This window comes from Siphateles boraxobius, unplaced genomic scaffold, assembly GCF_051911475.1.
Source record: "Siphateles boraxobius isolate OS27281-9 unplaced genomic scaffold, OSU_SipBor_1 19, whole genome shotgun sequence".
Taxonomy (NCBI): domain Eukaryota; kingdom Metazoa; phylum Chordata; class Actinopteri; order Cypriniformes; family Leuciscidae; genus Siphateles; species Siphateles boraxobius.
Genome location: NW_027508799.1, coordinates 20,072,745 through 20,085,265, shown reverse-complemented (window position 1 = coordinate 20,085,265; position 12,521 = coordinate 20,072,745). Strand labels below are relative to the sequence as shown.

At 39.4% G+C, this 12,521-nt stretch overlaps 1 protein-coding gene across 6 annotated transcripts in view; it reads right to left on the bottom strand.

The window, feature by feature from the left end:
- ppp1r12a (protein phosphatase 1, regulatory subunit 12A) overlaps window positions 1–12,521 on the bottom strand; it is a 76,417-nt gene that overhangs the window by 24,586 nt on the left and 39,310 nt on the right. For all 6 annotated transcript variants that reach the window (XM_077234194.1, XM_077234192.1, XM_077234195.1 and 3 more), the window contains exons 2-8: window positions 11,467–11,597; window positions 6,920–7,038; window positions 2,298–2,457; window positions 1,479–1,623; window positions 1,281–1,355; window positions 1,098–1,189; window positions 92–252 (exon numbers count right to left, since the gene is read on the bottom strand). In XM_077234194.1, the coding sequence (XP_077090309.1) occupies window positions 92–252; window positions 1,098–1,189; window positions 1,281–1,355; window positions 1,479–1,623; window positions 2,298–2,457; window positions 6,920–7,038; window positions 11,467–11,597 (883 nt within the window). The remainder of the gene's footprint in view (window positions 1–91; window positions 253–1,097; window positions 1,190–1,280; window positions 1,356–1,478; window positions 1,624–2,297; window positions 2,458–6,919; window positions 7,039–11,466; window positions 11,598–12,521) is intronic.

Sequence of the window (12,521 nt, the reverse complement as noted above, 5' to 3'; positions counted from 1 at the left end):
TGGAAAAAAAGAAATAGTATGTAAATAATTTTCACCAATTAAACACAAAGCTAGTTAGGCGTATGTGGTGGTCAATGTTTCGAACAGTTACCTGCTTCGTTCTCGGACTCTGAGTCTTCCTCCTCCTCTTCCTCACTAGAGCAGCTAGACTCGTCTTTCTTCCCCTCCCCCTCTTCTTCATCCACCTTCTCTGGCTCCAGAGTCTCGATTCTTGGGGCAGTCTTCTCTGGCTCCAGTAGAACCGTTTCTTTACTAAAACACAGATGCACTTTTAATGCCTATTCACACTAAAGCCTCAAGTATACTTTTAATTTAACGCATACGCAAAGGTACGTTTACAATGCAAAGCATGTGACGTAAATTTCATCATTAGCATAGTACACATATAGTGTACACACACAGACTGATTTGTCACATAGACCTTGACTTTTTTGCACTAATAAGTTGGTCCCTAATGTGTTCCTGTTTGACAGTCGGAAGAGGCGGAAACAACGAACAAACTACTGAAGATCGCAACAACAAGAGTGCTTGTGTGAAGACATTAAGAGATACACACAACTAGTTTAAAAGAGTAGGAAAATATTTATATCAGTTGTAACTTCTGGAGAGAAATAACGCAGACACTGGACAAAGATTAAACTTTCAATTACTATTGGTCATCTGCTTATTTTTCTATAAAATCGAATGTCATTTAGGCTCTCACATTTTATTCACTTGCTAGGTACAAACAAAAATGAGCAGCTATGAAAATTGTGTTGGTGTAATGGTAATGCATGTGGCTGCAGATGCAAATTATATGTCCTCAATAGCGGTTCAGTTTTGCAATTTAAAATTGACTGAGTTTATACTACCAGACCTGAACCCCAGACCACTTTTACAAGCAGAGGCATCCAAGTTTGGGGAAAAAGCTATCACATCATCCAAACAATGTTGAAAAACAGATTTGTGTCCACACCAAAAGCTCTAGTGTGAAAGCACCCCAAGTGGATTCAGGGTGTGTGTGTCCTTGACATTTATGGTAGGGTTAAGACATTGGGCAAACAGTATAATCAATCACATAATGGCGGTTCTTTCTCTAGTGATCAAGAGCCATTTACCTCTTCAGTTGTTTCACAGATTGGTTATTGTCCCCAGTAGTCGTAGTTTCTATTAAAGGAGACTTCTTAACATCCTTCTTTTCACTCAGAAGCTAGAACAAACAGAACACGTCAACTTAAGGCTACAGAAAAAAAGCTGAATTGTTTATGATTGAAGGTCCGATGCCAAAAGTGTGAAATTACCAGATTCTGTTTCTTTTGCAGCTCTTCTAAATATCCCAAGACATCTTCATCAGCTACGTCAAAAGCCGTCTGACCCTGAGAACCAAAATGCAACATTGTTAGGGTTCGATACGATTCAGAGACATTTTAATTGTAGTTCAGACTCTGAGGAAGACTACACTGAAGCTAGTAGCACAGACGGAGCAATAATGCCCATACCACTTTATTGATGACGTCCATATCACACAAATGTTCTACAAGTATCCGGCATGACTCTTCTTTGCCCCAGTGTGCAGCAGCGTGGAGCGGAGTCCAGCCATCGTAGTCTTTAATATTTACATCATACCCTGCTTGGATTAAAAGCCTGCAAACAGTTAAAGCGACAGAAATAGCATCATGAGATTAGACAAATCTGGGTTTCTTGGATTTTGGTGCTGCAATCTAAGGTTGGCCTCATTTGCCAAAGGCCTGGGATATTGTGTAGAGCAATGGGCTCATTTTTCCATTGCCTAGAAGGCATGTTACGCATGCCAACATGTAGTTGTCACATAAAAATACACATTAGATGTGAAGTTTTCAGAGATTCCACACACCCAAAAAAAAAAAAAAGTATATCCGGTTACAGTCCTGTTGTTTTGGTGCAGCAGCAGATGGAGCAGTTGTCACAGTCATTTAACTCTGACATGCAAACGCCAAAAGCACCGTAAACAGAGACGCTGCCTAACTCCTGCCACACATCTTGAGCAGTGTTTGTTCAACAGCTCATGATAATCTACTGTAATGGAGGCAGATAAACAGGTGACATACTGTCTCGTCCTGTGTATAAGAAGCAAAAAGAGCTGAAAGGTGAAGTATGGGATAGACCAAGTACAGCCTCCACACCTGTTGTACCAAAGTTTCATTTGTTTCTACCTTCACTAGCTGCTAAATCTCACTTATTGGCAAAGGAATAAAGACAAATATTATCACAGGTGTCCTCTGAATCCTTTGAGGATGGCAATATGGCCAAATCTTTCTAATGCAGGCATGCAAACTTACTTTAAAACCTCAGCGTATCCCTTGGCTGCAGCGACATGTAGTGCGGTCCCCCCAGACTTGGCGTGCCGGACATCGTTGATCAGGCCGCTGTTAAGCCACTGTCGCGCATCCCTTAGCATGATCCGCTCCTCCTCTTTCCTGGCCGCCTCGATATCCACGCCTGGAGCAAGATAGAGGGAGGGGCAGATCCTTAGGATTAGTACAGATACTTGACCTGGCCAAACTGCAGGATGTCCACGAAGGCCAACCATTCGAAAAGCTAAATTTAGGATACTTCGGCATGGTAAATTATTTTATGATGCGTTAAGCATGCTGAATGGCTCATGTTCAACTGCAGTTAACAACTACAGGGGTCAGTATGTTGACTACAGTGCAGCCAGGTAAACAGTTTGAGGAATGACTGGCGTGTCTATAATAGTGACAGGTTTGTTTGTGAGGAAAAAATTAATAATAATTGCCTATTACAAATCTTACATGATTTGAAATTCAATTAAATTTAATGAAATTGTTCAATTACATGTAGCTTTTATTTACTATTATCTGATTGATTGTACAAAATAACATTCTAATCCAAGTAAATGAACTTTCTGCTGTGCTAGAACATGCCACTTATTATTTAAGTGTGTAGAAAAATATTCAATGCATACTTTAATTATTTTAATTGTTTCTAAAACACAACATGTAAACTACTTCATATTGGAGGACTGCCATTATAGGCCACTGTACCTCTAGTCTATATACCCTGACATTTACTCAGGCATGTAGAGACCTGGGGCCAGTTGCAATAAAGACATCGTCTTAAAGTGGCCATCTAACAGTAAGACGAGGTGATCAGTCTTACATTTCGATTTAAATGAGACTGTTCTGCCTTTTGATGTAACTGACTTTAAAACTGTCTTGAAGAAAATAATTAGATGGGTAACTTTTAAGACTAGTCTAAGAAGTTTATGCAACTGGCCACTGAACAACATTAAGCTAAAACCAGAAACAACAATAGAAACTTCAGAGTATATAACTTTGAAGTAACCGACCATTAATCATGCCTCAAAATGCTTAGCAACATCTCCACTGAGTACCAAAACAAGGTCAAAACTTTATATATAGGAAGATAACTGACTGCTACTTGACCTTCCATTTTTGTCAGAATAATGAACGTAAAAGGAGGTATCTCAGATTACAAACGAGGATAATGCAACAACCCTTATATGGCTACAGGACCAACTGAATGTCCGGCAGGTGCGACTGCTGGGGGAAGTGAACTATGATGTGATTAAAGTGACAGAATTTGATCAGTTTAGCTGATCAGTTTAGCTGAAGAGTTTGACAAAAGAGCTGGAAGTAAGCAAGCAGCATGAAAAAGACAGTTCCACGGGGCAGAAATCTGTAGGCATACCTGTGACAGCAGTAAAGTGTAGAGAGAAATTTCCAATCGTGGGAAGTAATTAAGAGAATTAAGAACATTCCATCATCAAGTGGAGCCTGAATATCATAGGCTTTTCTGGTGTAAAAAGGTGATGTCTAAACAGTAATTTTAAGTACTGACAGTAACAGTAAAAAGCCATTCACTTTCAATAAGAGTTGTTTTTTGAGAACATGCCAGATGTCATTGCGAACAACATTAGAGTCTCAGTGGACATTCGTTCAGAACTATATGTGTGCTGCCATTCGTGTGACTTATCTCTGCTTACGGGTATCAATTAGTCCTTTATTTGCCTGTGCAAACCGGAGCACCAGCACTCCTCAGCAACCCAGGACAAAAGGCTGAAGACATAGCCTACTTTCGAGAAGCTATCGAGGTGCAGATTGCTCAAAATGGTGAACAAGTAGCGATGTCACCAGTGGCTCTGCTGATTCAACAAGGCCAAAAGATGGGGGAAAACAGCTTTGCTTTGTTTTGTTTTTGCTTACAAATAGTTTTGAATGCAATGTGTAACAGACAGCTGATGAGCATAATGGCTCTTTTTTCTCATCTGAAAGACCAAGGCTGCATGTAAAAACAGGTAGAACAAAGTAAAAACAGGTAGAACAAAAGTGCTCGGAGTGCAAGGAGAATATGCAGCCTTAACAAAAACCAAGAGACAAACTGACCTCCACAAGAGCGCTAAACAAAAGCCAAGCGTATTGCCAGGCAGCTCAAACAAACTTAATATAGTTCAAGCAAAATTGAAGGAGGAACTGATGTGGCATCATTTGGAACAAAATTGAGCCAAAACCAAGTTTGTTTCAGGCGTTGAAAACAGCTTGCCAACGTGAACTACCATTGGCCTGTGGCAATTACATAATAGGTGGATGTGCTCTGCATCTTCACCTTCTTCAGTCCATTTCTTCCGTTCAGTCCTTCAAGGTCAGACGTCCATGAACACACTGCAGAAATTGAAGTTGTAATTGTAAATGAAAGTGACAGTTACTGAGAGCAAAGCGCATAGAACATATTTAAATATTTATCTAAACTCGGCTCCCAGAAGTGTGTGCTGCATCGGGATGTTCGCCAACAGTATACCACTGCTTAAGTATTTCAAACTTCTTTTTACCCCTAAGCAAAGCATGAAAAAAGAACTTTGCTGTGAGTATACCAGACTTCAAGGTTATTTTATATACGGTTCATTAATCCTCTTCACACCATAAGTCAGTTATCATCAGATTATGTCATCATCTATGATGGACTTAGCACCTCCGACAACTGATTTTCCAAGCAACAGGAGCTGGAAAAGTCTCTTGCTTTGGCTGGAAGGGGCAGCTCGGTCACCTGATTCCCGTGGAAATGAGCAACGGCTAATAAGTCTGAGGGATGACCCATCTCAGGGGGTGGTGGTGGTCTCTGCTTAAGTTTAACCTCATGACTAGGGTTTCGTTCAATATGAGACAGGGAGTGGGAAAAAAGATAATCACATTAGAAGAGGTTGAAGGCATTATACAACACTCATCATTACATAATGCCATCTCTGAGCTGAGAATAGAGCTGTGTCTTATATTACAATACATGGAGTAAAGCGTGGGCACCCGTTCCAGTCTGACCACCGAAAGACAAGCATCCTCTTTGATCAGAAGGAGAAGGATGATCCATTTCAGCTGTTCAAACATTAGGGTTCACCAGTTATGATATCTGAAGTCCTAAGACTGCGCATGCTGAACTGTACGCTGTAGGTGTGCATGGGTCTATCATACATGCTGACACCTCTTCTCCCAAGCTGAAGTGTCCAGCCCTCAAATGAAAGCTGACAGCTGCCATTGGCAGGGCCTCACTGAATGCCCATGAGCGTGGGCTGAAATGTGAATGTTATATAAAATGCTCTTAAAGAGTGTGACATACTAACAAATAGCAGGGCAGATCAATTATCAACAAATTCACGCTGAATGTTGAGCTGTTAGGAGGGATTAAGGACAAGCTCGAGAATTGTCTGCTTGCCGCATACCAAGATGTGGCTCATGTTTCAGCAGCTACTGTGGGCTTACTGCTGGCCAAAGCCACAAAAGCTAAACCTGAAGAAGGAATACCTTTCTTCACAAAACGTTTGTATGCCTTGGTCAGCCAGTATGAATTTTTCAATGGTGAATGTCAATATCTACTCAAAACAAATGATGTGATAGTCCCAAAATGGTCTAATATCAACTGACTAATCAGTTTTTCCCAATTTACGAGTGACAGTCAAGTGTTCAAAGGCAAATTTGTCCAACATTAAGAAAAACAGAAATATAGGCAAAACACCACACATCATTCTTAAAATTAAAATAAATAAATGTTATCTTTTTATTGAGCTTTTTCCTTCATTATGCCATCAGGACAGTTGCACCACCCTGACACTGCTTATCAACCAAGAATAACCTTGGTCTTGGAGCTTGTTCAAATGTATGGCTGAATCCTGTTCACAGATTTTCATAGATGAGATTGGAAATGCTACAGCTCCAACACGAGCCACTCTTGCCTCCTCTCCTGTGACAGAGCAGTCTTTATTATCTGATGCTGATACATCCTGGTGAGCAAGCAGCCATACACCACCTCAGGCTGTTAACGCATGTCTGAACAGTGCCTCTCAGTAGCAGTGGGGATCTGTTGCATCTTCAAGACAGATAAAGGCCAAAAATAGAAAAACCATTCCATCTAGTTTGGGATCATTACAATGTGCAGATCCATGATTAAATGGATCATGTTACACCATTATGTAAGAGACATCACTACAGCCGGCCGCACCGACCTCACTAAATCCTTTATGACTTTGCACAAGCATGACATACCTTGGACATCAAGTACCCAGGCAAGTCCACGGGCAGGTTAAGAGTGGACGAGGGAGAAAGGGCGTTGTGTGTTGCGTTACTGTCTGAGCACTGCTCTAATATTAATTGTGAGTCAATGCACCCCGCTGGAGTCCTGCCAACACTTGCAGCCTCAACTTGAGTGCATGGCAGCTGGGAAAGTTTAGCATGATGCACATAATCACCCCTGGCCATTTGTACGAAGCAATTCATTTGAAGAACTCTGACTCAAAATCATCAGAAAGCAGTGATCTCAACCACAGCATGACGCGGACATAACACTAAGCCTTGTACACCCTTGCCAAATCATTGTCAGTAAAGATTAAGTTTGGAGTGCCTGTGAAATGTTTGTCAAGGACAGGTAGCAGTACCTTGCCGATTGATCTCGTTTTGCAAAAGCTCCTCCATGGCCTCCTCCTCTGCGATATCCAATGGTGTTTCTCCCTCGCTGTTTACTACACCGACATTTGCACCTTGACTGATAAGATACCTGCGAAGACATGACGTTTAAAAAGGCAACAGGTGTGATTGGTACAATCATTTAGAAACCCAAATTGAACAGACAACTTGCTCATTTGAAAAAAAAGAAGGAAAAAAAGGAAGAAATGAAATTGGGCCTCATATTATTTGACTCCCTTTATAGACAGCTCAAGACTTTAAGTGGTGATTAGAAACTTAATAAAAATTCAGTGAAGTGGTCCTTCACTTCTGTTACTGGTTAACAGCGTGGATTCATGTCACCGAGTACATATGCTTTTAGAGTTATAAAGGAGTGGCAGTCTCTTGCCTGAAAGACCGTTTCAGAATTGACCTTGGCGTGTTCAACACAATCGCCCTCACTAACCTCACTGCTCATATGTCAGATTCAAAAACCACAGCACTAGGGAACAAGACCGCACAGACCTGCCCTTACTACAGTCTGGATCCTTAAATATTCAAAACCGCTGAACTAGCAGTTTCTTAATATGAATCAAACAATCTTTCAAAACTTGTTGCAAGTACAGAATACTAAGCCCTCGACATATTGTTCTTTGCAACTTGTTTGAAACTGGTCATTCAACAACATGATGCGCCTTCATTGTTCTTGCTTTGCTGAGATTAATTTGCTGGCAACGTCAAACCAGAAATCAGAATCAAATATCTTGCAGGGTGGTCAGAATTATATAGAAAAAAACATGCTTATTTATTCAAGGCATGTGCGGAACGACACATTTTTTAACTAGCTAGTCGGTTGTTGGACGACTAACCACCTTGGCACATTCGTATACATATTAAGGTTGACACATTTGCCGCTGTTCAGTGAATTTTTGTGGGCAAAATCCATGGTAATCCATGTGATAGGGAAATTACCTACACAGAATTCGCAACTGGTTCAAGTTGGTCATGCAGATTTGTCATGTTGACCAACAAAAGCTGCTTGGTTTGAAACTGACTTTTGTCCAAACTGTGCCCTCATGCATTGCTACAAAAATGATAATAGACAATGGACCTTTTGACCACACCTGAAACCATGTCCCCATTAGGGGTAAAAATAAGCTATTTTCAGAACTTAGGATGGTTTTCGAGAAGAAACTTTGGGAAATGTCCAAATTCATGTAGAAAATGTGCATATTAGTATATCAATTGTATCTGAATCACAAGGCTTTTCATAGGTGTTTGAAATATTGTGTACATAGGTGTTTCATAGTGTACCATTTTGTACACTAACGACTGGCAACTGCTGTTTCGGGTTCTAGAAATATTAGTCCTATCAACATACAAAACAGGTCAGAGCACTCCCAATATTCAGGACAAAAGCAAGCTTGTTCCGTTTTACTGTTTGCCCCATTTAAAAGTCAGCTGATAATTTTCTCTAGAGTGCAGTGTTCCCAATACAGATCTCAAGCTTCCAATATAGCTCAAGCATGAAATTAAAAATGCCCACTTCATATAGAAAAGTGACACTGACAACACAGCAACGAAGACAAAGTCTTATGTTTAGAGTTTGGGCTGGACGATAAATCGATGTTATCGATTAACTCGAATGTGTAGTTTACGTCGCCTTGTTTGAATGAAAATCAGTTTTCTTTTTAACATCCGCCGACGCTGCCCTCTGGGCTTCCGTAGTTCAGAACGGGCTCAGCGTTGGCCATAGAGATACACAAACAACATGGCAAATGAACAAGACCGCAGCAGCACAAGCCAACCCACCAAAAAAGTTTAACAAACCGAATCCGTATTTTGCTAAATATGATAACTATATAAGAAATTTAGAAATATTTAAATCGTAAATCTGATTTTTTGTGAAAAAAATCTGTTTTTTTATTATTATGTTTTAGGCCATGTCGCCCAGCTCTACCTAGAGTATTGTGCCATGGTTTAGCAACATCAATTCAGAGTCAATTTGTCTCATTTGCAGCATTATTTGTGCAGCCTACAGAGGTTCTGCCTAAGTACAGTGTTTCCAATCTGTCACCTCTAAGATTCCATGACGGTCAGGACAAGTATGTAGGTAGTGGGCAGCAGTACAGATCACTAGGTTATGAAACAATCATTTCATAGAAGAGAATTTGTTTATCAATTCTTAGTACCGGAAGAATGACTCAATGAATAAAACTGGATTCCCTTTAAGCAGAGTGTCAAATCATATGCACCGCAGCTATGATTTCAGCACAGGCGAGGTGCTAATCCATCCCTATGGTGTAGCATGAGAACAATTCACTTTGGCCTTCAAACCTGAGCTGACCTCTTAACCAGGTTACATATAGCTGCCAAAAAAACAACTAACCAACATATGAACTGTAAGGGAAAAAATAAAACAACTAAGCGTTTAAATATTTCATCACATGCTACGGCTGAACACCTTGCAACTACGAGCGACTCTTAAAATGCACGTAACTTCCTAAAATGAACTTAAACTTCTGAACAGTAATGTATATATTAGGGCTGGACAATAATTCAATATCAATATATATCGCGATATTTTTTTTCCGATAACGGTGATATGATTTTTAAACACATTTTCGATATTTCAATATACATCGCAGCATTTGTCACTAACTGACGTTAGCCGCGCAGCCGTCAGAAAGAGCAGAACACAATTGGCTACTTTCCTGATGACGTACACCACAGATACGCAGCCACTGCTCAGAACAGCGGATCTCCAACGCGGCAAGTTTCAGCCACAGAATGAGCGCCCCTGACCGCAATGCAAATGTGACTGAAGGAGCTTCCACAAGTGAGGGGAAAGCATACGAAATAGTTGATAAGAGAGGAAAGACTAATTCAGTGGTATAAATTCAGTGGTGTTTCGGTGTTTCAGCGTGCTGCAAAATGTGCCGGAGTGTGACTGCAGAGTCCGACTAGCAGCGTGAACACATCAGACGAGGATCAGGAGATAGACTGTGCCGATGCGCGCGTCCGCGGCCAGGAACGTCGCGTCCACACTCTAAAAATAGCTCACCGAAAGTTCTAATGAGCAGGTATCGCTCCCTGTGAATGTCCTGACGCGCGCACACACACGCACACAACGCGCAGAATCCAGTTGTCTTTCTTTAGCGCTTGAATAATAACACACACATTCATGCCAAAATGTCCGTTTTGTCAATTGTATCCTCACAAGAACAGTCTAAATGAGTTAAATAAAATCTTAAATGAAAGTTAAGAGTAGCCTAAATGAGAAAATTAAATGCGTAAGATCCTCTCATCAGCGACAGTTCTTAAAGGGACAGCAGCCAATTCTGTCTGTCAGTTAAGTTAACCAAAGAACAAAGGGGAACAGAGCAAATTACTCACTGATCTTGTCTAAAGAACGTGTGTAGCTTTAATAAGGATTAATCTATATTTAATTTAAATTTATGCAGTTCAGACTATTTGATAACCTTATTCAATTTCTGTATATTTCAGTTTTATTTACACAAAAAACATTAATGGTGAACATTTTTGACTTTATAAAATGATTATCTCAACCCTTGAAAAAGACATTTTTTTATTTTTGTTATACATAGTTTAGTAGTCTACTTTTATTTTTGGCAGAATTTATCATTATAATCAACTTAATTATTTCCTGGATTTTGTAACACCATAGTCCCCAAATTTATGTAAATGCAGGAAATGGGATTTAAATCGGAAAAAAATTCCCCCATTTTGTGTACCAAATGTTGCACAAATGTTATGGCAAATGTAAATTTAAAAACAGAAATGCATTGCCATTTTACATATTACATTGTCATTTTGCATATTACATTTCAAACGGAATATTGCTACCCATATGCTTTCATAGTCTTGTAGCAGGTATTGAGAAGAGAATATTATTGTTATGATGGGTTATTTCATTGCTTCATGTAGTTTGTTATGGTATAGTAGCGAAAGACTCCAGCAGATTTCATAGACTTGGCAAATTCATTTTTTAGAAGATTGTAGGAACAGACATCTGTTATGGGCGTTCTTGGCAGTTTTTCTGAGGCTTTTATATTGTTCATATCGATATCGGAATTATATCGTATCGACCGAAATTAAGAAATATACCGTGATATAAAATTTGGCCATATCGTCCAGCCCTAGTATATATGCATCATAGGATATATTTGTGTTATTTAAGCTGATTCCTTCGTTTCACTAAGGCTAATTTATAGCTAGCACGTTGTGTATCATAATATAGATCAAATTCGATAATGTCACACTTTGTTTATTTTGACAATTACAGCTATAATTTGTATTTTATACTTTTTTATTATTTATCTATTTAAAGTATGGGACAAAGGTAAAACAAAAACTAGACATCAAGGGCATTGGAAAAGTAGCAACAAAAAAAAAGGTTTAAAAAAAAAGAAAAAAAGGATGAAATTAGTTCATTTTAATAAGAATCAACTGGGACATAAAACTGCCTGAAGATGAAGAAACAACTTGATATTTTCTGTGGAGGGGAAGCGGTACTTACTCAGCGATGTCGAGGTATCCGCAGGAGGCGGCGGCGTGAAGGGGGATCCAGCCCTCGTTGTCGGGCTGGTTGATACAGGCCCCATGCTCCACAAGGAAGGTCACCATGTCTACATTATCATCTATGCAGGCCTGAAAAAAAGACGACAGGAGTTAACATCTAAGCAAGAGTATCATCTAGCCGTTTAACAGCGTAAACCTATTCAAATCATTGACTTTTTAAAAACAGTATTCATGGAGCATATAGCATTTTAGTTACCCATGGTTCAGATTAAGAGCCTTAGAAAAGCACAGTTTCATAAACCCAAAAGTGAGCTTCAGGCTCAAACATTAATCTTCAGTGGGAACCTATTCCTCCAAACAAAGACACATTATGTCATCAGGTAACCAAAATCCCTTGAGGGAAATTTGGAGGTCTGTAATTAAAGCATGTCACCACTCGATGAGACAGAATAGCATGATAGATACTAGTGTTTGTCACTGCCATGACAATATAGACACTACTATTCAAAAGTTTGAGGTCAGTAAGATTTTTACTTCGATTAAATTCATAGTTTTATTAAACAAGGACGCATTAATCAAAAGACATGCATCGCGTTTTACAAATATTAAGTAGCACAACCAGTGTCAACATTGATAAGAAAACCACCAAATCAGCATATTAGAATGATTTCTGAACGATCATGTTACACTGAATACTTGAGTATTGGCGGCTGAAAATTCAGCTTTGTAAACACAGGAATAATTAACATTCCTGTAATATTATATTAGATGTGTTACCAGTGCAACCATTTTGTTGTAAAGGGCTCATAAAAGCATGACTTGAACAGAGTGAAAAAAATAAAAAAAATAAACCATACTGAGAGAAAAATACTAACTTTACCCTCATTCACCATTTCAATACATTACTTTCTTCATCTCTACAATCAACAAACAGTTTAAAGTCACAGCGATCATGTTAACTACCAAATTTTTCATATATTTTAAGGGGGCCTTTCAGTGACCATTGTCAGACTAAACTCACAACCTTGTATAGCGTACAACCTAGGTTCTCAA